The following is a 27,583-nucleotide window of genomic DNA, read 5'->3' as shown; positions in this document are numbered from 1 at the left end:
CTTCTAAAGGCAAGTTGTTCTACTGGTTAATTGTTCTCACTGTAAAGAAATTTCCGTTAAGGTAAGGTAAGGTAAGGTAAGGTAAGGCAAGGCAAGGCAAGGCAAGGCAAGGCAAGGCAAGGCAAGGCAAGGCAAGGCAAGGCAAGGCAACCTTTATTGTCATTTTTTTTACTGTGGGCGCAATAGCACACATCAAAAATGAAATTTAGTTGCCCGCTCTCAAAGTGAAAGTCTGGGTACAATTGACACACTCCAGTCAAATCAAACTGATGATCAAACAGTGTCACCTGGCAAAATCCTAAAAGAAACCCTTCTTTATTTTGCCTGTCTGCTGGAATATCATCTTCATAGAGATCTGTCTGATGCACCTTGACTATCTTTGAAAAGTCTTTGAAAGCTTGACATATTCTCCAAGACTTGGATTAGGATGGTAGTAAGAGACTTTTAAGATGTTTTATGGTACTTGCATGTTTTCTTCTGAGGCATACATTTTTTGTTCATTTTTTTAAATCTCTGTTGCTCTTAATGTTGCATGTTACTCAGAGCCTCTGGAGCTGGGCAGATTTCTAACATACTTATATGCATGGCATATTTAAATGATTACTTAAGAATGCATTGCCATATTTTGCAGGTATCATTGACAGCACGCAAGTGGAGCAGAGGCAGGTTGTAGCAGTGACTGGTGATGGAACTAATGATGGACCAGCTCTTAAAAAGGCTGATGTTGGCTTTGCAATGGTATATTTGAGTTTGTTTCTGGTTTCGATTTGATCTATTACTGTGAGTGAATGCATTGCATTTGGAATTTGGGTTAAATATTCCCCCAAAGTTTCTTTTAATGCTGAAAAAGTTTTCTCAATGATTCTTTCAATCTGCTGTTATGCTGCAGTATATTTTAATAATATTAGTTCATACTATATTTTGCAATTACTTGTATTTTCAAAATGGTTTTGAAAATATGTCCACTGGAAGGGCAGTTGGGTAAATAACTAAAACTTCAGCTCTGAGCAATATGCCAGATCACAAACAGATTCCAGTATGCTTGCCATCTGCTGAAGTGAGCTAGTCCAAGAAATTACTTTCACACTCTTTTTGGATCTTGACCACTATTTTATTCATCAACAGATATTTAAGGATAACGTTTTCTGAAAAAAACTTCCTTTTTATGACCCTATTCAGGCACTCATCCAAACTGATTTTCTATTACTCCTTCTAGTGAATTACTGTTGGTGTCTCTTCATTTTTCAGGGTCTTGCAGGAACAGATGTGGCAAAGGAAGCCTCTGATATTATCCTCACAGATGATAACTTCAGTAGTATTGTGAAAGCTGTAATGTGGGGCCGTAATGTTTATGACAGTATCTCTAAGTTCTTGCAGTTCCAGCTTACCGTAAATGTGGTGGCTGTGATCGTGGCTTTCACTGGTGCTTGCATTACCCAGGTAAGGCTGAGAGTAAACTAAAGAGAGACATGCCATTATTGGATCCAGACTATGCAACCCAATATCAACTCAAGGTCCTGCTCTTTCTCACTCCCCGCCCCCTTGTCTTCTTCCCCTAACTTGTTATCTCTTTCCCTTGTCTCATCTTCATCCCCCTGACTGTCTTCTCTTTCTTTTCCTTTTCTGATGCCATTCCAGCTCTCTGCATTCCATTTTCATGTTGTTACCCTTCCCATGAGCCTTGGTGGAGCAGTGGGCTAATGCCTCCTTAAGTAACACCAGCTGCCTGCAATTAGTGCAGGTTCGCATCCTACCAGGCTCAAGGTTGACTCAGCCTTCCATCCTTCCGAGGTAGGTAAAATGAGGACCCAGATTGTTGGGGGCAATTAAGCTGACTTTGTAATAATGCTGCTCGGGGTGTGTGAAAGCCCTAATAAGCAGGCATATACATAGAATGAAGGCTACTGCTAAGCTTGTAAGCCGCCCTGAGTCTTTGGAGAAGGGCGGGATATAAATGGAATTAAAATAAAAAAAATAAAAATGTTGTATTTTATAGAAAATTTGTTTTCATCAATATTTTCTTCTGACAGATACACACACACACACACACACTTTTTTTTACATATGCCAGTTGTAAACATGTGAAATATGGTATCATGATTTTCAAAAGTTGTGGAGCAGAGAAGACTCTCTCTTTCTTTCAGGGTGTGTGTGTTTGTATGTGTCCCTGTGTATGTATATGCACATTGCATTGTCTATAGAAGCTTGTAACAAAATATACCTTGAAAACACAGTGCAGTTATTCACATAGCATATATTGTTCACTCTGGTGCAACAGGAAAATTCAGCCTCACGGAGCAAATTATGAATAAGTCATTAGGTGTACTGTAAAGAATAAGTTTACCTTGTTATCATGATATGGCCAAGTGAAACCTGAGGCAGTCTCTTTTCGAAGCTGCAACATTGAAACTCCTCCCAAGTTACTCTGCTAAATTTTTCAAGGTGTTCAAAGGTTGCAACTATTGATTTCTTCAGGGGTATTAGTCCCTCTGAGTAACAAAACCTCAGAGGAAGCACTGCAATTAAAAACATGCAGGGGTGGGAAAAGCCAGGTCAACATTTACAATAAGTAATATTTGGTTACACCATGCAACACAAATAAGCAAATAAAAACCAAGAGAGGAATACTTTAGAGAAAAGAGTGTGCTTTGACTCACTCAGAATGGATTTCTGTCTTGTTTACTGCTAGGTTTGCACAATATGCTAAGCCAAAACCCAACCAACCACATTTTAATTATCCAGTCATTGTATATTTTAATGATTTAAGAAGCTTGGACTTCATCTATTTTTCCATGGCTTTAGTTCATATGTAGAAGGATGCTATTGCTGGGAGGATTTAAATATATTGAATGAACACATTAGAAAACAATTGCATAAATCACAATAAAGCTCAGCAGAGCCTTCATTCGTCTCTCCCTAGTTGGACTTAAATTTCATATATATGGGAGTAATTCTTTCCACCAATCAGGAGGCTGATCAATGTCTATCTTACTCATCCCTTTCTAAGCTGGGGTGTCCAGCTTTGTCAACTTTAAGACTTTAGACTTCAGTAGAAATTTCATTACACCAAGTACCAAAAACTAAGGTATGTTTAATGCCATGGTTGTGGTACAGAATGAGCTTTTATTGTTTGACTGAAGAGTAGACAATTATTAGAGTCACCTAAGCAACATGCAGTGTTTGGTACTGTGGAATAGTGAGAATGCTGTGCTATCCAAAGCAACAGCTGACAATTGCACATGTGCAATTTAGAGGATGGATCAAAGTCAGAAATGTGCTTTTCATTACATACTGTGGTTCTTTTGGATTTTACTGACACTTGCATATGGAGCGAGAACAGCATTTAAAACTAAATACTTCCAGAAATAATTTTTAACTGTTTGGAATTCTAACTTGATAACTTCAGCTCAAAATATTCACCAATCACACACAAGGTCACATTGTTCAGTGAAATTTATCTTCCTGCTTTCGGAAGAGAATCAGCCACAAAGGTGCTACAAATTATATTCTAACTTCTGAGCGTGTTTGATTGGTGCAGTCCATATTGTAATCTTTTTCATAAATCTTAGCTTTTTTCTCAAGGAAACATCTTGATTTCTTCCATAGTTACTGGGTTGTACATCTTGGGAGTAGTAGTCCAAAATTATGCGCCTAATTACCTGAAGGTGCATAAAATCACGGGAAAAGAGGTAATTAGGAGAGATAGTTTCCATTTTTCCCTTCCTCATATGGCTTCCCAATATTTTTGGAATGATTGGTGAACCTATAGATCACAATTGGATGAAAAGAGAAATTTATAAAAACTGTTGAATGAATGGAAAACTGCTTCTATATATATAACGTGTGTATGCCTGTTGGTGGATTTGTTTTGGGTTAATCCAGTTATTTATGGTAAATTTACTTTGGATAAGCAAAGCAAGTTGTCATTACCTGGTCTTACCAGTTAAAAATGCAGAGAAAACTTGTTCACATTGGAACAACTACAAAAGCATTCTATGCTTTAAAGCAGGATTATTTTTACAGCAAAAATGCCAGCATAATAGGACTAATTCTATGTCTTGAGAGGGTAGCTAACACAAATATAACAAGCTGTGTGTTGTTTTGGATGTTTCATGTATACTTAACAGTAGTGAAAAAGGAGAATATTGTTAAATGAGAATTCAAGTGACAGTTCAGTAATATTTAGACAAATTCAACTGAGTGGTGAATTCTGAGCAGATTTGTAGAATTTTTCTCAAGTCACATATTACTCAATTATAGTGAATGAAGAGATTGATTTTGGAATAATTTGCATTGTCAAAAAGAGTTTTACTTTACTTAAGACGCATGTTATGATAAACTGATTTGAATCAATTTGAACTGCTTTATTATTTTCGGTTAATAAAAATAAATAAATTCTATTTCATTTCTGACTGGTCTATCATATCAAGTCTATCCCATAAGTCGTTATAGTTTGTAGCAATGGAAGATGCTGAGAAGAGGTCACTACTGAAGCCACAGTTTAATAAAACACATTTAATAGTAAGTTACTTTCCCTCTTGAGGTATTAATTAGTTTGTGGTTGTTTATTAAATGTTCCATTTAGAGATGCCAAGGTTGTTCCTGCTGGTTTTAGTGAGCAGATAGCTCCTCCTAGTGGTTGTTTATGCAGGATTGAAAATGAATACTGTAGCTAATAAAGCATAAAACCTTGAGTATTTCAGAAATGGGTAGGTGCTTTCTAACCTGATGCTTTCTAATATTTGGGATGATATCTTCCACAATCCTACACAACTAGCCACTCTGGTTGAAACCTAAAATATTTGAAAGGACCAAACTGCCTACCTTCTAGGCCAGGGGTAGGCAACCTCGGCTCTTTTATGACTCATGGACTTCAACTCCCAGAATTCCTGAGTCAGCATAGCTGACTCAGGAATTCTGGGAGTTGAAGTCCATGAGTCATAAAAGAGCCGAGGTTGCCTACCCCTGTTCTAGGCAATAGGATTTACTTACTTATTTTGATATTCCATTATTTTCTAAACTAAGACTGCTTTTCTCATCTGTCCTATTTCTGTGCTTCCTATTATTTCCCAGTGATCTTCTCGTGGGTAGGTTTGACAGTGTTAAGTCCACCATCATCAAATCCACACATTCTCAAGGACAACGGGATTTAAGTAGAATGATGAAAGGATGGCTTTAAGTAAGATAGATCAGATAAATACACTATCATATTTCACGTTAATAGAACTTTCTCATTTAAGTCTTTTTGTTGTGGAGACACATAGAAATTAGAATGGCAAAGCGTATTATGCTAAGACAAGCTCTACAGAAATGGTAAAAGGACTATACATAATAGTAATGTTGATATAATGCTTTCTATCTTTTTTTTTTTTTGTCTTCAGGATTCTCCTCTGAAAGCCGTACAGATGCTATGGGTCAATTTGATTATGGACACTTTTGCTTCTCTTGCTCTGGCTACGGAACCTCCCACAGAATCTCTTCTGCTAAGAAAACCATATGGTAGAAACAAACCCCTTATTTCTCGTACCATGATGAAAAATATTCTGGGCCACGCTGTGTATCAACTCATTCTAATTTTTACCCTCCTTTTTGTTGGTAAGCTCAAATGTCATTTATTGTTACTTTTTCAAACTACAGACAATGAACTCCTTGACTTCTGAATCTGCAAATGATACACAACATGAGATTTCACATAACCATGAACTTGTTCAGAGTACATAATTCAAATAATGACTTCAGGAAATCCAAAGATTTATTCACTCTTTGGTCTGCAACATTTTAAAACAAGTTGAAGTTTCAATAGGGTTTTATTACATGAAGTGGAGATCAGCTACAACTTTCATTGATTGCATCAAGGTCTTCTTTTCCTTTCACATATTGTCAGAGCTTCACTGGTACAGAGTAATAAATAGCTCTCTGGAAACTCAGCTAGCAGTTAAAGATAGCAGGGAAAGAATCAATGACAGCACCCAGATAAATAAGGTGCTGGTTGCAGACACTCGGTGCACCTAATACCATTAAAATTCTGCAGTACATCTCTCTCCTAAATAAATTATAGTGATTGATGACTGAACTTTCTTCTTCAGTCTGAAAATTGCTTTATTAATCAATGATTTTTTGAATATAGTGGGAGAAGTTCAAAATGTTGACTGTACTGTACAAATTGAATTATTATTTTCTTTTTGGAAACATTCTGGACCCAAGCTAAATCTGATCATATCTATATATTACACAGTAACATGTGTAAGATTTGTTTTTGTTTTCCTTTTGTGCCAAAAAATATAAAAAGCTGAAGAGTCAAGAAAATATAGGACAGTAGCAGCTAAAAATACATGCAGAGAAGAGTTGGCTTTAGAAAGCTAGGCAGAGCAGATAGGCCTTGGGCTCTCTCAAAGCTCTAATCCTAACCTTTACTGCAAAGGGCAGCTCAGTGGCAATGACAGGAAAAAGAAAAGAAACATAATCTTGGTTGCCATGGCAGGGGAGGATATATTTCAGTGATGAACAAGTCTGACCTCAGTTCCATGTCATCCTTGTGATCAAATCACAGGTCAGCTGAAACAGTTTCTTCTTGCGTTTTAAGAAAGAACCTGACAATTATCTTAAGTCTTAATACCTGATCTTCTAATCTTTCATGTTATGGGATGATGAAACAAGGCCTAGAATTCTAGTGAATTTAATGCTTTATGTTTCTGCCTTATCTTTATGTATTTAAAATGGAGGATCATAATTTCCTTCTACCCGCCCCACCTCATTTACTGACAGACCTGGTCTGTGTCTTGAAAATTTGACATATATGTTTCTGTTGATTCATCCAAGTGCAATGTTATCACCTCAGTTGCAAACAAAATTATAAAAACAATCAGGGCGTGTGGTTTGGAACCTTCTATACCAAAGACAACTATACATTTCATTTACACTCATAGTTCTTTACCCAACCATTGCAAAATGATAATACAAATGAGAAAAAAATGAGCCTCTTATTTATTTATTTTTTTAAAAACAATTAGAAAAGCCTAAAACAGATTTTTTTTCTTCTTCTCAGCAGCTATGTTAACCATGTTGGAAGTTGAAGAAGTTAAAGCCATCACAGTCCTTCTTTTCATTTCATTGAGCATCTCTGTGATTTGATGAGTTTTACCACTTTTTACCACTTTTCTTGCCACAGTTTTTAAGTGAATCATTGCAAGTTAAGTTAGTAACACAGTTGTTAAGTGAATTTGGCTTCCCCATTGACTTTGCCTGTCAGAAGGTCGCCAAAGATGATCACATGACCCTGGAACACTGCCACTGTCATAAATATGTACCAGTTGCCAAATTTTGATCATGTGACCATGGGGATGTGTGAAAACCATTATAAGTCATATTTTTCAGCTCTATTGTAACTTTGAATGGTCACTAAACAAACTGTTGTAAGTCAAGAACTAGCTGTTCAGTGAAAGACCTAATTAAAAAACAACAACTGGTAGTACCTATTATCAAATTGCGGAGTCAAATCTTTTCCATGTATTCAGATATGCTATAGACATCTGCCCACCATTTTACACAATGCTTATTTTGTGTCTTGGCAGTTTCACTGTTTAATAGTCCTTTCATCTAGTAATGCATTTAACTAGTTGAACGTTTTGATTCATTTAAAATATTTTGAGGCTTCTCTTCTCTTCTTTCTCCTTATCAATTTAATTTCTTTCTTTTTTGCCCTGTCTTCTTATTGGACTAGGCTTCCAAATTCTTTCTTTTTAAAATGGATTTCTACTGATTTATTGAGCAGAATGACATTTCTGGTACTTCTCGCTTTATCATTTCTAAATGATTGAGCAAACCCCACTTCCTTTTAGCACTGTTAATGTTATCTAGTTTGCTAAAGAAACATCTGCAAGAAAACCACCAAGCTCAGAGAGTACCAAGGACTCCACAGTTCAACCCTGATAAAACCCTTTTCTATCAATTCTAAATGAGTTTCTGTTGAAACTTAATAAACATGCAGAAGAGAAATGTATTTATACTTCATTTTTTCTATCTCAGTACTGTGATCTGAATGTAATTATTCTACTTCAATTCTAAATTGCTTTTGGAAGGAATAACAAAAAGTTATAATAGAATTTTCAGTGACAATTCTAGATGGATTTGTCTTCTAGTTAATTAAAATCTATGTAGTATTATTGATCTTATTACAAAATACATTGTTATATGATTTACAACACTATCCATATGTCTCAACTTTCTTTAGGGGAACTTTTGTCAATGATATTTTTTAGCATCCTGATTTTATCAATTCACCAGATTCAAATACAGTAAAACCTTGCTTTAACAAACAAATGAGGTAGGGGATTGGGAGAAAGGAAATTGTGGCCCAGGCACAGAATTTAAATCTGAATGTGGTTTTCCAAATGCCTAAAATGGTAAATTCTAATTATTTTACACTTGCTTAAAATGGTAAGTGAGATTTAATGCATATATAGAAATACATGCATTGCATCTTATGTCTGTTAAATCCAGGTACATTAAATCCAGGTTTACGGCATAATCACTTTCATAATTAGAAAGACTCTTAAATTTGAAAATATCATTTTTGATACAATAAAACATACCCACTGATTAACTACATAAAAATAGTGTGGTGCCAGTTAATTTTTAGCATTATGCAAATTTACTTTCATTCAGTTTCAATATTATTAAATGGTGTTATGTTTCATGAGTGGATAAAGCCTGTAGTTACATAATACACTGAAAATTTTCCATTAGGTGTAAAGGAAGAACAGGTAACCCATCAGTGATAGGGAGCTACTTTTTTTCCAGAGGGCAGCAGGAGCTTCCATTATATAATAATATAACTGGAAGGGGCAGAATCTTCTAGATTTTTCTAGAAGATTCTTCTAGACTTGTGGGGGGTTGTTTGTTATTTTGCTTTGGGGGAGTTAAGGGTAGAAGTGGGAATAGAAGACATCTAGGAGGCCCTGGTGCCATTCCTGTTTTTATTCTAATCCAAACTTCCCCAAAAGGAACTTCAGTTGCACTGCTGAAATTCCTAAGCAAACATTTGGTTCTCAGTGATTAGACTGGATACTGTAATTAGAGATAAATAGTCCTGTTTGTTTGGGACAAATTGTATTTTAAAAACTTCCACCTTGGAAATTGTGGACTATGACATACTTGGAGAACAGATAGTTTGTTTCATAATTTTGGGGCAATGGTGATTTAGATGACCTAATAAAACATTGTGATGAGCTGGGAACAAATTATATTCTGAATTGAAACTTCAAATGATGTTTTTAAATTCTGTTTATTTTCTGCTTTGACCAGGGGAAAAAATGTTCAAGATCGATAGTGGCAGAAATGCACCACTCCACTCTCCACCTTCTGAGCACTACACCATCATCTTCAATACTTTTGTCATGATGCAGCTATTTAATGAAATCAATGCACGCAAAATCCATGGTGAAAGGAATGTTTTTGATGGCATCTTTAGAAACCCTATATTTTGCACTATTGTATTGGGTACATTTGCTGTACAGGTAATCATCTGACAATGCTAAGAGAGCCAGTATTGTTTGCACGCTTCACTGTACAGTCTTTCTCCTTTTATACTTTCATCCAGTGCTTTTTTTGTAAAAGAAAAAGGTGCCAGACCTCACACATGTCATACAACCCGCCTTGCCTACCCTACAAGGTTCCATCCAAAAAAGGTGCCAGAATTCCATTCTGAGCATTCTATGAGAAAAAAAGCCCCTGCTTTCATCCTATATTATAGTCTTTTTTAAAAAAAATATCTAAAGATCTATAAATTAATTGCTAATTTGGTCATTATTAAAGTTCTTTATATACATTTGAGCATTCCTGCAGCATTCCTGCTGTTTGTCTTCTTTTCATAGTGGAAGCAGAGTTATGTTGATTGATTGATTTACTTCATTTATTTATTATACAGATATATAAGGCCACCCAATTCAAATTATGTGACTGGGTGGCATACAACATGACAGCAAATATAAATATATTACATTAGAGGAAGAATATGTGAAGCCATCTCAAATCATGTGTGTATTCATTGGGATTTGTGTTGGTGCTGTTGTAGATTGGGGGCAAATTAGACATCTGGGTTTGTTGTAGGGTCTGTCTCCTTCATTGTCCTTGGTGTCTTGTTGATTTTGAGAATCTGTTTCAGACAGAGTAATTCTGTATGCAGGTAAAGGCTGTAGCTTATCAATAATTCTTTTTTATTGGTCCAAAAGCATGCTGGTATTATTTTCTTTAAGGAAGCAGAAAATAAAAATAGGAATGTTATTTTTTGGAAGAAAAAACAAGAATAGGATTTGGGACTCTGGTAGTTAATACATATTTCATTTCATTCTTTCCTTCTGTAGATAGTAATTGTACAGTTTGGTGGAAAACCTTTCAGTTGTTCTCCTTTGGAACTTGACCAATGGATGTGGTGTGTATTTATTGGTTTAGGTGAACTTGTATGGGGGCAGGTAAGGACCATTTTCTTTGTATTCATTAGAAAATCAATTATATATTTATATTATATATATATTCTGGGTAATTTTACAGCAGTAAGCAAGGCTGTGCAATGCATTCCAAATAAGTTGTCTAACATATGTTGAAAAGCACTTCTCTGTTAATGACTGAAGGAGTTGCAAGGCTCATATTTCTATTTTGAAATTCATCCCTAGTTGTTAGCACATCTGCACAGGAGACAAGATTTTTGCTGGCCTGCCACATGTGACTGTTTTAATACTTCAAGGAAATATGTTCTATTTGCATTAGCATGAGGTTCAACATTCTGCCATGTCTTTCTGTAAAGACTCTAGTGAGACTTTGGGGAGATCTGGCTACAAGAATCTGATGTAATCTTGGGACCAGCAAGAAGAGCTGAATTAGGTATTTTAGTTTCCAAAACTAGTGCTTTAGAGAATGCAGGAACACAACTGTAGCATTGTGTACAACACCAGGAAAGGCACAACTACTTTAAAGCAGTGCTATATTTATGCTTTCACATCCTTCTATTGAGACTAAATTTGAAGTATTGCTTAGATCATGGATGGGATTCGTAGATTAAACTGATACACATTGTTCATTCAGTAAATGAAGGATTCCTAGATGGTAATTCTCCAAGTCAACCATGTGATCAACAAAATGGCTTTTCTTAGAATTCCATGTCTCTTTCTTTCACTTTTACTTTTTACCCTTCCGTGTCTACAAGGGAGGGTATGAAAGGTGGGTAGAATGAGTACCAATGGGTACGTCTCACCCAACTCTGTTTGGCATTGACCCTGATTTCATCTTTAATTTAGCATTTCTTTTTTAAAAAAGAGAGAGAACAACAGTCCCCCTGTACCTTTGTGGAAGCTGGTAATGATGGCCACTGACTTTTTTCACTGGGCATCTGCAAGCATTTATCCCAAAGGGATTATTGGTTCTCAGTCTTTTAATCTAAATATAGCCTTACCCTGATTCATTGTCCTCTATTCCTAATTTATCGAAGAGCATTAAGATGGGAAAGTCTGCTTTAAAGCTTTCATTTGTCTGATCAGTCCCTGTGTATCATTTTTTCCCCTAAGGTATCATTTGTACTTTTTCTATGCTGTAAATTTTCATATTCTCCCTGCAAACTTTGTCTCTTGGCATAATTATAATGTTTATTTTAGGTCATTGCAAGCATCCCAACCAGTAGGTTAAAATTTCTAAAGGAAGCAGGGGGGCTTACATTAAAAGAAGAAGTGCCTGAAGAGGAGATGAGTGAAGATGTAGAAGAGATTGATCATGCAGAGAGGGAACTTCGCCGCGGGCAAATCCTCTGGTTCAGAGGGCTTAATAGAATCCAAACTCAGGTATGTTGGACATAAATATTCTCCAGGAGAACAATGACAATAACAATAATAATAATGCAAATGCAAAGTGTAGCCTTAAATCAACCTTTCCCAATCCTCCGGGTATATTGAACTTTAATTCCATCATCCTCAGAATATTCGTTCAGTACAGGCCAACAAGTTGTTTACTCGTTTTGCTTTTATTGTAACAGGTGTATATACATATGTATAGGTAAAAGTAAAGGTAATGGTTCCCCCTCTCATGCGTGCTAGTCGTTTCCGACTCTAGGGGCCGGTGCTCATCTCTGTTTCAAAGCCGAAGAACCAGTGTTTGTCCGAGGACATCTTCCATGGTCATGTGGCCGGCATGACTAGACACCAAAGGCGCACGGAATGCTGTTACCTTCCCACCACAGTGGTCCCTATTTTTCTACTTGCATTTTTACATGCTTTCGAACTGCTAGGTTGGCAGAAGCTGGGACAAGTAACAGGCGCTCACTCTGTTACACGGCACTCGGGATTCGACCCGCCAAACTGCCAACCTTCTGATCGACATGCTCAGCATCCTAACCCACTGAGCCACTGCGTCCCTCTATACATATGTATATTACTGTGTAATTAAGGCTTGCATAAAGTCAGACTATTATATTACAGTTCTAAACAGTGTGTTCCTCCAATCTATTTTCATTTTTTCAAATAACACATTCTCCATTTTTTGATTGTGACCTATATTTTTAGACTCTCAAAAAGATGTCTTCAATCATTTTTAAATGGTTTACATTTTTATTACATATGGTCATTGAAAGCTAAACTACATAGGCTAAGAAAACATTGGTTTTTTTTTATGATGCTGCCTTTCTGTTAGCTTAAGGTTTTGTGTTCCATTGATTTGTTATATAATTGTTTCACAAAACATAAGGGAAAAACACTGCATCAGCATTATCTGTAAATGGGTAAAAATAAACAGAAATGTGTGGATTAAAAATTATAACAAACTTTTTAGTAAACTGCATTATCACATCTCAATATATATTCAAATCCTTGATTCCTCTGTTTCTGTACAGGGTTTTTAGTCATTGGAGAGAAAGTATAGATAGCACTAAAACCAGACATTTTTGAAAAGGCATACTTTTAAAATGCCATGAAGGAATGAAAGTTTGTAAGGTCAAAACATGATTTCTTTCTGCAGACCATGTTAATCTGTGTTACAGTAAGTGCAGCCTCATTTTATACTGCGAGAGACTTTCTTTTTAAAGAAGAAATATATTTGGTAGAAAATAAAATACACATCAGCCCAGTGCACTCAGTTTGTTGCTGTCTATGGAAATCAGAAATTAAAAACAGGAAAGTTAGTATTAGATGGAGAGTAACACATAGGAAGATAAATCTACATTACTTAGTAATTCAGTAAAAAGCTGCTAACTTAAATTAAGTTAATAATTTACTAGCAATTTTTAGGAAAGGTTTTTTTCCAAAATGTATTCCCTGGGAGAGAAGCTATTATCTACCTTGAGTTTCCTCTAAATGTGGATTATTTTCTTCTTGGTGGCTGCAGGAGGACTGTTGTCTGTTGAGATTTCTATCAGGATGTCTTTCTGGTTGTGGTGAGTGTGAACAACAAAGAACCAACTCTCCACTTAGTTCCTCTCGTAGATTTAAAAATAGACATTAGTTCTTTTGTATGTTTTTATCTTCATGATCCATGGAAAATTCTTCTCTACTTAACTGTTTAAACCAAAATAAACAATAATTATGCTTTCTTGCTAACCAAGATACTTCTCTTTTTACTTAGATGTAGATACATAATGGTAGGAATTTTAGCAATGTATCTTACAATAACCCCTTACTACTTTGTACCCTTCTACTTTTGTGTTAATTTGCAATCAATGAAGAATGTTTTAAAAATACTTTTGGTGTACACACTGAACAAAAAATATATATTAGGTTTACAGTTATGAGTTAACAAGAGGTGATTAGGAAATCTTGGTGTCCTATGAGTAGAGATTTATTGTCATCATCCAAAGCTTCATGGCCTCTGGAAACATGAAGAAGATAGAGCATCTCTCCACATTCTTGATAGACATATTTTGAAGAGAGGGAAGGTAAAATAATTGGATATGTATTCCTTTGCTGCTCTTCATACTGTAGGAAGACATGAGCTTGACAGAGATAAATCTCTAATCTCAATCTCAGTTTTATTCCATCTCTTCCTTAGAATTTACAAAAAACATAACAGAATGGACTTTGTTGTATCAAAAAGCAATTCCCCTTCTCCACCTATCCTTTTTACCTGTAGGATCTGTATAGATTTTTAAAACATAGAAATTAAGTTACTATATTTCCAAGAAAATAGCAACTCAATTTCTATTTCTCATAAGCATACCTAGAAACACAGTGATGGAATATGACAACACAGAATAAGTGCAAATCCTGTGGGTTAATATAGTAGGTGGGTTGTTCTTTGATCTGCCTTAATTTGCCCAGTTGAAAGTGACTTCTTTTCTTCTTCCATGTCTAGATCAAATTTTAAACTGTCAGAATGAAGTTACCTTCTTGGATTTGCCAAGTCATTATCAATACATGCTATCAATACATGTTTCTAGTAGTAGCTGACATGCCCACAGATGGTCTGGGCTGTGTGTCTCTCCACTTTCATACAGCGTGTTGTTAACTGCTAAAAGCTTCCGCTTGAGCATATTGCTTTTACACTTAGGCACCTCAACTCTTAACCTACGTATTCAGGGTCCTCCAAGTAGAATAAGGAAGATCAGATCCTTCAGCCATATCCTCCTTTAATGTTATTCCTTGTTTGAGGTCTCCTTCTTCCTTTTTATTTTATTTTGTTCTTGTGTACCCTCAAGAATGTTTGTTCTTGCCATAAAGCTGTTCCCAGATCTGAGTTGGGCTTGTCTGTTCAGAGGAAGTTGAGGATCATTCTCTTGCTTAAAAGTGACATTGAATTGTTTTATAATATGATATGTGTAAATAGAGATTTCTGTCTTACATTGATTTGAATAAAGTTATGGATGATTGATAAAATTGTGCTGTAGCCAATATGTTCTGATAGCTGTGAAGTGGACACAGTTTCAGGAAATCCCATTTTTATGGGGTTTTCAAGGATATTTCCTCAGATTTGAGAGAGGAGAGCCAACTGGTAAATAGTTTGCAGACTATAAGGCAGTTAGTTTAGCCATAAACAAAATATCAATCTGTAGGTTTTCAAGAAGAGATTGAACAGCCATTTGTCCAACATGGTATAGGGTTTTCTGCTTGAGCAGGGGGTTGGACTAGAAGACCTCTAAGGTCCCTTCCAGCTCTGTGATTCTGTAAATTATTTGCAGTTTCACCATGTTCCATTCATAGCAGTTTCTTAACACAGATTCTAAAAAAATGCCTCTATTGGAGAGTGTATCATGATCCTGGAGTAGAATAGTTTAATCCAGAAAATATATTTATTTCTAATTTAAGAATATTTATTTATATAGGTAAGTAAGCATTTCTTAATATTAAGGATGCAAGTCCTTTTGAGCCAAACTCATTTCGCTTTGTGTAAATTAGCTTTTCTATTGTAATCTGAAGCTGAGTCATTAATCAAGCACAAAACATTGTACAAGATTATCATGATTAATGTAGTTCATGTTTATAATATCTAAAATATTGCACGTTTAGTTCCATTCCTATAGCTGAGTTTTCAGATGTTCTCTTCATGACTGCAGACCCTTAAGTTTTTGAAGAAACCATAGTGTTAACATCTGGTTATGAAGCACAAAGAACTATTATCAGGATAAAAATACTCAGTGTAGATATTGAGAATATAAACCATAATGGAATAGGTCTTTTAAGTCATTTTAGATGCTATATTACTTATTGTATATACAAAGTTTTTTACTGTAATGAAAAAAATCTGTTGTATTCTCTTTAAAACTTCAAAAGTGCTAATAACATATTTTCATTTCAAAAGTTAGAGTTGCTGGATTGTTAAATTGATTAAGTCTATCTGAAAATCACTACTACAAAATATAACCCCGTGTTCATACAACACTATTTTGCAGGAAGGTCAATATTTTGGAGAATGACTCAATGTTTCTGATTAACTTAATTCATACTAGAGATTGCTCATGTCAGAAGCAATCTGCAACAGAACCAGGTTTGCTCCCATTCAAGCGTTAGAGAATATTTGCTGGATTCCTAGACTGAATGGCAGTTTAAGCATTTCTTTCTCTGAGATTCAAAAGAAGATTCCCTGACATCCTAGTAAATGCTTGGAGAAAGGGAGGGTACATCTATCTTTAACGAAATCATGGATATCCAGGGTAGCAAATGATGACAAGTATGTGATGATGTAATCATGAAAATTCCTCTTCTTATGAATGCAAGACATAATTGTAGCATTTACATGACTATATCATCACATATGAATTGTTATTTTGCTGTGGACACCACTGATGAGAACTATGGTGCAAGAGAGCAGAAGTGATTAAACGACTCTCATATTGGGTATTTGTGGCACAAAGGCATATTTGCAAGACTATATATCCAATATGAAATTTAAAAGAATTGCCCAATCTTTCTCCCTTGGCCAATTTGTTCTCCTTCCCATTAAAAATTCAATGTGAAAAAATCAAGTTATCTGCAGATTTATTTTGTCTATATTTCAATTTTACCTTTATTATTGTTTGCCCTTTTGTCTTAATCTTTATATAATGCTGGCATGGACAATATATATAATGTTGGGAGAGAAAATAGATGAAAAGTAGATGGAATGAATTATTTTGATTTTTTATCTGGTTGATTTGTTTTGATTCTGGATTTGGTAGAGGGCTTTTTAAAAATGATGTCACCCTATTTTAATACTTACATTGCAGTTCTTGTATATTTCCTGTCTAAACATGGTCATAAATGTCTCTGATTTTTAGCTATCTTTGAGAGGTGCAAAAAAAAAAGTTGTATTACCTGCAGTTCTTGAATCTCTAATTGCCTTTCACAGATAGTTGTTTCATTTGTTACAAATGCTATCCATGACTTTATTCATTGTAATTTAAAAATAATAATAATTATTTATAATTATAATCTTATAACTCTATAGAAAGGAAGAGTAATATTATGCCTTTTATTGCACAATTGGTGTTTAAAAGAAAGAGAGATCCAAAACCAGATGATAATTCATAGGCAATGCAAAATTTGTAGCTGATTTTACCTTGGGATTTTATGGAAGCAGCTGCTACAGATGAAAAATACAAATAGCAAATTAATTTTTTGAATTATCTTATTTATCTAGAGTAGATACTATTTTCTTATGAACACCAAGATGTGTGCATCTGACCTAAGAAATTGGAAATAGGAATCTTTTTTTAATTTTTTAATCCAAATAATTCCAGGTTTTATTTTTCTTGCAGTTAAAATCTATGGGAAGTTATGTTTGCAAAAGTTTTATCTTAAAGAAATTAATCTACTCACTGCAAGAAAGTGATTATGGTATAAATATATCAACAGATGTATTATTATATTCTTCCCTGGTCTGGTGCCTTCCAGTTTTGTTGGTTTTCAGTGACCAGTGACCAGCATATGCAGCTCTGTTGGCCAGAGATTATAGATACTGAGATCCAATATCACAAGAGAATTACATTTGAAAGATTGTTCTAGTTTACATACTATTATGCAATCCTATAAACAATAAGCTGTGAATTGAAAAATAAAAAAAAAACCTATTTGGGGACAGACATTCATAGTATTACATTCACTACCCCAAAGTATATAATTTATTATATGAAATTGGAAGTGTTTTAATATTTTTTCCTCCTACTGAATAAAATTGATCTCCTGATAGATATAAAGATAATTAATGTCTGCAGATGCAGTGTGCCTGAATGGCTTGAATTTATAGCATTATGTGACAGAGCAGCAAAGTCCAAGGACAGCAGGAAAAATGTGCCCACCACACATTTATTTTTAAATCACAAATCTGCTATTATAAATCGACCTAGCAGTGGTGATATTGCACGATTCTCTTTTGCATAGAAACTGTGTACTCTTAAATCTTAAAAGACGTTTTCATTATTTTTGACTCTGAAGACTGAAATGATTTTGGGGGAAGCAGCTGAATATTATTAGAGAATACAGCTCCTGTCAGTTGCAAAGTTATGTCCATTCCTCAAGCAACTTGTCTCATTCTTTCCTCCATTACAGATCGAAGTAGTCAATACTTTCAAGAGTGGCACTTCCTTTCAGGGAGCTCTCAGGAGACAATCCTCCGTCACAAGCCAGAACCAGGATGTAACCAATATTTCTAGCCCTAGCCACGTTTCGTTATCCAATGCTCTTTCCTCTCCTACCAGCACACCTGCTGCGGCGGTTGGGCGTGAGTGTGTATTCTTACTGCATCTGCATACAGAGATGCTCATTTGTCTAGCAGTCACACAACTGAGCCACTGTGCCCTTTCTTATCTCTTCCATTTTAACATGAGTGGTATAGTTTTCACACCACAATGGCATTGTGGTACACTACTTCCTACAGGTCTTCATTTCCACTGATAAATTATTCTTATCTATAACTACTTTCCATGGAATAAGTACCAATTTTCTCCTATAATGAATAGGTCTGTTCTTCGCATGTTCATATTTCTTCTTTGACTACACAAATTTCTTTTACATTTCTCCAGGAAATGCTTCATGCTTCATGCTTCAAATTGTTACATTGAGCTTGACTTTTTTTATATCAGTAAAATAGTAGGAACCTACATCTAAGCTATTAAAAGTTCATATTTTTTTAATTAACCAAAATTATTTAATTCTACTTTGAAGCTTAGTAATTATATCCAAGCCTAATTAGATTGCCTAGTCATTTACAAATAGCTAAATATGTAAAGAGTTCCCCATAACTCCTTTACCAGTAAAAAGTAAATTTTGATCTACTTACTACAACTTGGGCAAAGTGGAAGCAATATGCACACAAAGGACTCTCTTTTCCTTTGTTGCCTTTGCTATGTCCACTTAGACTTAGTGCAAATATCACCTGACAGAGCCTTCAGCTAAGTCATGCCCCTTTGGTCACATGATCTGGAGATGGAACTGACATATGAGAAGTCTTGGTCCTGTGTAAGTCTTTTTTAAGTATCTTTTTCAAAATTCTTGCATGAGACCGGACTTCCCCAAGGTGTACACAACAAAGGAAAGAAAGATTCTGATTTTTCACATCTTTCCATTTTACCAAATTGGTACACATGCAGGGAATAAAGAACCTTATTTTCAGTTTTAGCAGCTTAACTTTTTTTAATCTACTCCATTATGCATGATGCTTTGCTTTGAAGATCTCAATACTCAATTTATAACCATGATTGAGCCCAAAATACCTGTTGCTAAGCAAGACAGTTGTTAAGTGAGTTTTGCCCCATTTTACAACTTTTCTTGCCACCGCTGTCATGTGAATCACTGCATTTGTTAAGTTAGTAAAATGTTAGTGAATCTGGCTTCCTCATTGACTTTGTGATAAGCTCACAAAGGGTGATCACATGATCCTGGAACATGGTAACTGTCATAAATATCTGTCAGTTCCCCCCCTAAATCCAAAGTTTGATCATGTGGCCAATGGGATGCTGCAAAGGTTGTAAGTGTGAAAACCAGTAATAAGTTACTTTTTTATAGTGCCATTGTAACTTGGAATGATCACTAAACAAATGGTTGTAAAATGAGGACTACCCACAGAGCAGTATTCCAGGGACTAGGCAGTGTGATGCATGTTTACTGAGCAGTAAGTCCTGTAAAGTTCAGGGGACTTATTCTGTGTATGCATGGGTATAGGACCCCACTTTAAGTAATAATTTAGATATATTTTTAACTTCTGTAATATTTTAAACCGATGATAGCCTTAAATAAAATACATCTAGAGTTTTCTGTTTGAGGGTAGTAAAACATTTAAAACAATTGATTAAAATAGGCTGCAAAGTCTTTACTTTTGGATATTGTTTCATAATATTAGCATGATCACCAGTACACAGCGATAGATGAAAACTGTGGTTGGCTTATATTAAACATGACTCCATAGATGCTTTGGCTGGGATCAAATGAACCTTTCCTGCAGATGACCAGTTTTTCCTAACAAGAAGGTGTTGAAGGAAATTTTTCACCTTCTGCTGGTCTGCAGATGGAGAGACTTTAAAGGGCAATAATAGAATAGAAAAGTCGGGTCACACAAACAGTAATCCGCTGGAGTGAATGTTGAAGTTCATTCTCTGCATCATAAAAAAAAAGTCTAAACAATTTTAAGCTGCAGTACACATTGTTAAAGAAAATAGAAATGTTATTTGTATGCAGCTAGCTGGTAACATATTCCAGGGGTCATTTTAATTTTTTTAAAAAGAGGGGGGAAACAGAAAACTGCATGTTCTGTCTTCGCACATTAATGCCACCGTTTTTGACACACTTGCTGCATTGGCACTGGAGACTAACTCTACCTAGCGGCTCAGAGCATCCTTCAGATATCTTACATATCTTGCATCTTTCATTTAATTTCATTTATCACTCTATTCTAACATTTAAAACAAATGTACTTGTGCTGTTAATTTTCAACGTTGTATTGAAAAGTATCACTTCATAAAGAATTGTTTATATTATAGTACCTTTTTTTAAAAAAAAGATATGAAGTATTTTAATTAAGTTGTCAATTATGCAAAGGCCTATTCTGATATGAGAGTTCACGGACTGAAAAATTACATGAATCTGAATTTTGGTTTTGCTAGGATTCAGATACGCTGCTACTCTGACTGCTACCTAATTAGAATGCAGTTTTTTTAAAAAATAAAGTCTACAAACTAAAGTGTTTTATCCAAAGCCTCGCCAAATAGATTTTTTTTCATGATTGGATGTCCATTTTCTAGCACATATAAAGAAAACCTGGATAAGTATGTGAACTATCCATGTTTTATACTCCAAATCTATGACTGTGGGCATAGTAAGTCTCTTCTAATAATTAAAATAGTCATTTTTTTCAGGTTTCTGCTCAAGGATTTGGCTCATACATATGATTCTTAATGCAGCAACCTCTTTTTTTCAGACTTGCACACAAACCCGAGAAAGGATATAGTTGCTTTAATTGGTAGCAGAAGACTGCTGTGATTACCCAGAGGCTCACAGGAGGTCTAAAAAACTCTGAAAGTTCTTTTCAAACTAGCACTGATGATGTAACCTAGTTTGGGTAATGAAACTCCTGCAATAAAACAAGCAAGCTCAGAGAGCACCAAGGACCCCTCAGCTCTTTTCAAAGCATAAAAGGTAAAAGTTCCCCCACACATGCGTGCTAGTCGTTTCCGACTCTAGGGGCCGGTGCTCATCTCTGTTTCAAAGCCGAAGAGCCGGCGCTTGTCCGAGAACGTCTCCGTGGTCATGTGGCCGGCATGACTAGACGCCAAAGGCGCACGGAACGCTGTTACCTTCCCACCGGAGTGGTCCCTATTTTTCTACTTGCATTTTTACGTGCTTTCGAACTGCTAGGTTGGCAGAAGCCAGGACGAGTAACAGGTGCTCACTCTGCTACGCGGCACTCGGGATTTGACCCGCCAAACTGCCGACCTTCTGATCGACAGGCTCAGCGTCCTAACCCACTGAGCCACCGCGTCCCTTTGTCAAAGCATACACAACCCTAATAGTTACCTTTGGCATATTTTTTCTCTTCTTTTAAAATATAACAAAATATTTAAAATAGGGAAGATTGCAGAACAATGTCATTTTCTTGAACAAGCCCACCTTCATCACAGAGACTGCTTATGTGTTTTAGTGGATTGACTTAAGAGAGTGCCACCCCAATCCAGGACCTGCCCTGCCACCCTGCTGAGTGGCATCTACTTTACTTGGCAGATGCGGCAAAAAGCAGTGTGCAGTCTGCTGTGTTCTCCTGAAGACAAAACTCTGTGTGTCAGCCTGGATTCCTTTCTCATGAACAACAAGTGCAAGTCTCAAATAGCCCATGTTGTTCCCTCTAAAATAATGTATACCTTAAAAGATGTTTTTTGCTGGTATTGACATTTTTGCAGCTAGTCCACTTGGTTTTTGCACGTGGAATGGATAACAATGCTTCCTTGTCAGGCACTAGAATAAGATCTCTTGGGCTCTACCATGTGACAAAAATTTCAATAACTATCTTTGTGATGGTGCTGATTGAGTTTTTTATCAGGATATGCCCAAAGTGTTCGGGCTGGTAGCAAGATAGAAATGGCCCTCAGTATTTTTAATATGCTGAATTTATTCCAAAAGAAAGGTAAATCATAGTTAATTAATTGAATTTCAGTGTTACCTTTGCATAATTGCAACTTCAACTAAGTAAAGCAACTATTCTCTTTGCAAAACTGACTTCACATTTGCCTGATCAGCTCTTCTTGGTGGTATAGGGTTTTCAGTAGAAATGAAATATTTGCTTTTGCAGTACACTCTGCTTTCTGAATATTTAATGTGTTTGTTTTTCTAGAGGGCTAGAGACCCCTGGACAAAAGGGTTCAGCAGGAGAGAGTGCAATAAAAAGAGGTTGTGAGTCTTTAACCTTGAGCCTGATAATGAATGTGAACCCAATTCTGGTACTTGGCTTAGATAAAGCCAGGTAAACAATCGAGTATAAGCCCATATTTTACCACTCTAGTACAAATGGGTTATCAATATTGAATTGTGAGGAGGGATATTTTTGTATTTGGTCAGAATGTTTATTTTTCTTCAGATGGATGTAAAAATCCTCAGTATTTAAAAATGCGTTAGTGTTTATCCTTTGTTTGCCAAACCGAACTATTGAAGTCTTACTTTCAGCAGATCTGAAACACTTTTCATTGCAGCAGCAGAGAAGAAGGAAGTGGAAACTAGAAGCCATGTCAGAATGTCCTGAAGTGTGATCCCCACCCTTACCCCAGTCCTTTGTTAAAAACATTTTTCTGTTGTCTCCATTCCTGTAAGAAAATTGAGCCATGTTTCTTGCTGTTTATCATTTCCTTTTCATTAACTGTCTCCATTACATAATTGCCATCTTTATTATATATATTTTTCTGGTGTGTTTCCATACAATATATGTGCATAGAGAGCAGGCCTACAAAGTTTTAAAAATGCCATGAAATAACCTAATCTCCTGCATTTACCATCACAAAATCTCTGAACAGGGATTTAATTAGTCTATAGATCCTAATTTAAAGTTTAGCCAATACAAAAATCTCTGGAGATGGTATTCTATGAGTTTCCTAGATTGCGTATATGCAGAATTGCTAAAAGTGTGCCTCATTCTATAGATTCACAAACTAGTTTGGAAACAAGACAACAATATATGCACACTACTTTAAAATAGGCTAGATGCATGCTGATGCCTCTTAGTATCTTCTACATTGAAAGTCAGACTAATTTGGCCATGGCACATTATTTCTAGAATAAAAATAAAAATATCTGTATCCAATTGCTTACAGTTTAAACACCAACAAGAAAGCTTATTCCACCAACTACAAATGATGTAGAAATAATAATAATAATAATAATAATAATAATAATAATAATAATAATAATAAGAAGAAGAAGAAGAAGAAGAAGAAGAAGAAGAAGAAGAAGAAGAAGAAGAAGTAGTTGGAAGGGACCTTGGAGGTCATCTAGTCCAACCCCCTGCTCAGGCAGGAAACCCTGTACCATTTCAGACAAATGGCTGTCCAGTCTCTTCTTAAAAACTTCCAGTGTAGGAGCATTCACCACTTCTGGAGGCAGGTTGTTCCACTGGTTCCAGAAGCTGTGAATGCTCCAACACTGCAAGTTTTTTAAGAAGAGGCTGGAAAACTCCTTGATATTTTATGTGGGTCTTTTCACTATGTTCATTTCGGGCCAAATGTGAAAGAGAGCTTGCCAAGGTTCTCTGCATCTATATATGAATCATCTTTGGTTGATTTCTCCTAACTTTATTGGGAGAAAACTTTATTTTTGACTCTGCTTCTTCAGGAGGAATAATCCAAAACATTTTCCTAAAAAAGAAGAAACACTGATGGGCTCCCATGGGCCAAATGCAGCCCAGAGCCATGGTAGCTTCCAAACAGATTCCTGAGATTAGGTCACTGTTACAGCAATGGAGGCAGAGTGATAAATAAAGTTTTGCTTTCTCTCTCTCTCTCTCTCTCTCTCTTTGAATTTGAGACATGATTGCGTTAAAAATGAAGCAAACTAAATTTCCTAAATCTTGAACTTTTAACTCTCAGCCCATATTTACCAATGTCATTATTTCATTGCTATGCCTTGTACTATTTGAATTCTGAGGGGGGGAAATCAGAAAATATATAGCCCCTGTCTAATTAAATGAAGGTAATAATAAGAGAAGAATAATATTTCTGGAGTTGTACATAATGAAAATTTGTGTGATCAGTTACAAACAGTGTCATTTTACAGGCTAGTGATGTGGTCCACTGGACGGGTTACATTTGGACTTAGTTGGCCATTTAAGCATTTACTGGATTATCTTGGATATCCTCTTTCTTAATCATTGTTCCCAATGCATATAGAGTAATAAACCTCCAAGCAAAAGATTTCTGAGTGCACATTAATAGTATCTTAAAAATACAAATAGTTTGTGAAGAGATCTTATATCTAATATATATAAAGTAATGCTAAATGTTGTTCTGACTCAAGACCACATTCTTTGAAACAGAGTTTGTCTATGATGAGTTACATGAATTTTGAAATTATGTGTGCAAAGAAACCAGGATTTTTTTAAAAAAAAAATAGAATTTAAATAGAATTAATTATAATTCTTCCAATATGTTAACTACAATTCTATATAAATGTAACACTGGGATAAAAACTGATAAGTGGACAGGGATATTTCCTTTCTCAGCATGTTTTTCTTTCTCTTCAAGATGAGTTTTCTGGGCATTTTCTGTTTCAGAGTTAGTTGGCCAGAACAAGAAGTAGTTAAATTCCCATTATGTTTCTCTTACCATAAATGGTTGAATAAGAAAGGTCCTTAGGGATCATTTCTGAGAAGAGTGCCCCAGTACATAAATTAAGTGAAGTACTACCTTCACTTTCAATGGCAGATGTAGTTGACCAACAGGAAAAATGTTTTAACTAGTTGGCAGATATATGCAAGATTGAAAGGACAACGAGAAACTGGAAATGTGCTTGGGCCTATTGTGTGTCTGTAGCAATTAACTTTGAAGAGTTCAAAAAAAGAACTTTGAGGAATTGGAAACTTGTGTAAGGAAAAAAGTTTCTTTTTTCATTTTGGCTTTGCAATAGTAGTTGAGTCCAAACATTCATTGACTATTCAAGTTCTAGATGCAATTAGAACTAAATTTAGAAGTTAGTGATGTTGATTTCAGTTTTTCTGAGAGATGTTTTTCCTAATAGATGGCTGAATTTTAAAGTAGGGGTTTCCAACATTTGAAGTGAGGAATCAACCACAATAGAGTTTCTAGACACTCTGATGCCACTAGGAGAGGCAGGATTTTTTTTATCTTTAAGGGTAGTTGCATTCTCCTCACCAGTTTTTAATCCTGCACCCTGTAGAGTGGCTGAAGTGACCCTGCTTAGGGCACGAGCAGGATTGTTTCATTCACCCTATAGTTAAGGACTAAGCAAAATGCCCAGAAGTCACAGAATTCATTTATAATCATGATACATTTCTCAACAGTGCACATATTTTACCATTCTGTTTTTTCCTTTGGTAATTTTTTTTACCTTGAAGAAACGCCACTTTTCTCCTTGGTAGCACTGAACAGGAGACATTTAAAATACTCTCTTTTTTCAAGGAGAATTTTTCTGCCCTGCAACAGATGGATCAGTTCCCACTTCAGATATCTGCAGACCTAGTAAATTGATCCACCGTAATGCCACAGTTCTATTTAATAAAACCTACTGCTCACTTTTCTCATCTTATAATTTAGTAAGAGAAAAGCAGGAAAAATAAACTGAAACATTGAATGGTCATAGTTTGAGAGCTACAGAACTGACATAAAAAAGTACCTTTACTAGCTCACCTTTATGAGTCATATTTACATGGGTTACATGAATTACAGATGAAGTAATCTGATGTTTTATAATTCCAGTATATGAAACCTCATAATCACAATATATAATAAATTACTTATTAGTAGGATTTTTTTAAAAAAATGGCTAGAACATTGGGTTTATACTCGAGTGTTTACCTCACATATGCATGAAAAATAAACAAAAGTTGATCAACAATTTCATGTTCACATTATCCAGGCTTTCAAGTGTAGTTGTTGTGTGTCAGTTAGCTGTGCTTACGTGATAACAGACTTTTTCCTAGCATGTTTTTTTGCCCCAATATTTTGTCTGCTTGACTTCTTTTTTGTTGTGCTCCTGGCTGCTTCGTTTATTTTCCTTTATTTTATTTTATTTGGAAAAAAAGATGGTCATTATTTTGGGGGATTCTTACATTTGGCTCCTGTGTTTGTCTCTCATACTTTTTCATCCAACTGTGTCTGTGTTTTGTGCTTTCTTGTTTGAGATATGCAGTTTATTTTGTCTTATACTTTTCTGTACAAAGGAATACTGTCTGTGTTTTTTTTTAAAAAAAAACACACACACCAAGGCTTTCCTATTTACTCACTGCAAAATGAGAAAGGTGCATGGTACTACATTTGCTTTGGAATTAACATGGCTTGTCTTTTACTAGGAATGTACCACATGAGTGGATTTCACTTTCTTTAACCAGCGCTTCCCATCAGCTCTGGGAAGAGGTCTGATGGCTTTAAACTCATATGGTCTTAACATTGCAGTTCATACAGATGCTCAAAATGTACAAAGCTGAGTCTCTTGTTTATGCCTTTAGAATCCAGAGACTGTGAACTACAGCTGCCTGTGTGCCCTAACCATACATCACATTTTTTTCACCCAATATCCCTTCCCCCAAGAATTAACATCACTCTGTGGTGCTTTCAAAAAGCCGTTGCCACTGACATCTCTCGTCTTTTTCCTTCTCCCAGATCCGCGTCGTGAAGGCATTCCGTAGCTCTCTCTATGAAGGTTTGGAAAAACCGGAATCTAGAACCTCCATTCACAACTTTATGACTCATCCTGAATTTAGGATAGAAGATTTCCAACCCCACATTCCTCTCATTGATGACACAGAACTAGAAGAAGACTCTGTCCTCAAGCAAAAGCCGAGTCCCCCATCTTCGCTGAACAAGAACAATAGTGCTATTGACAGTGGGATAAACCTTACAACTGACACAAGCAAATCAGCTACCTCTTCTAGTCCAGGAAGCCCAATTCATAGCCTGGAAACATCACTTTAGCTGAAAAGTCACTGCAAAAATATCAATATAAATAATAATAATATATAACAGAGACAAATAAGTATAAACAATGCTGGCTGAGAAGCTGTTTGAATTCCTGATCACTTTGAAGAAACAGATAAATAAATGCATCATTAGTCACAGTGATTTTTGGAAGAATGAATGGTTGATTGACATATTCCCCCTTTTGTCTCCTGCAGAAACAAACAAAAACAGTACAAACGCTATCCTGCATGAATGTATTCCCTACTTCAACCCCACCTCCTTTTTAATTCCTTGAACAGGAAAAGGAGAAGACTTATTTGGAGCTATTTATCCAATTCACCAGTTTGTGAATTTTTTAAATGCTTGTGTGGCATGGACTCAGTTGTATAGATTAATTTAAATATTATTTTTTGAAATTGCAAAGCTTAACTTGCACAGTAGATTTGCACCAGTTGGCCAGAGGAACCTAAAATGAACATTTATGAAAATATATATATAAATATATAAATAATATATTATAACTATATATATAAA

The 27,583-nt window shown here is 35.6% G+C and overlaps 1 protein-coding gene across 8 annotated transcripts in view; it reads left to right on the top strand.

The window, feature by feature from the left end:
• The window catches only part of ATP2B2 (ATPase plasma membrane Ca2+ transporting 2), a gene marked incomplete at both ends in the record, with an annotated part of 146,364 nt that extends 119,300 nt beyond the window's left edge, over positions 1-27,064 (top strand). For 7 of the 8 annotated variants that reach the window (XM_083353874.1, XM_083353881.1, XM_083353880.1 and 4 more), the window contains 7 exons: positions 632-738; positions 1,249-1,440; positions 5,382-5,595; positions 9,304-9,515; positions 10,362-10,469; positions 11,646-11,828; positions 26,753-27,064. In XM_083353874.1, the coding sequence (XP_083210000.1) occupies positions 632-738; positions 1,249-1,440; positions 5,382-5,595; positions 9,304-9,515; positions 10,362-10,469; positions 11,646-11,828; positions 26,753-27,064 (1,328 nt within the window). Of the gene's footprint in view, positions 1-631; positions 739-1,248; positions 1,441-5,381; positions 5,596-9,303; positions 9,516-10,361; positions 10,470-11,645; positions 11,829-17,993; positions 18,081-26,752 lie in introns of all 8 variants that reach the window. The other variant, XM_083353877.1, reaches the window with a different exon arrangement.
• Between the last annotated feature and the right edge of the window lie 519 nt (positions 27,065-27,583).

The sequence above is a fragment of the Vipera ursinii genome, assembly GCF_947247035.1.
Source record: "Vipera ursinii genome assembly, chromosome: 2".
Lineage (NCBI taxonomy): Eukaryota > Metazoa > Chordata > Lepidosauria > Squamata > Viperidae > Vipera > Vipera ursinii.
Note: the sequence above shows the minus strand (reverse complement) of the source record. Positions and strands in the feature narration are given on the sequence as shown.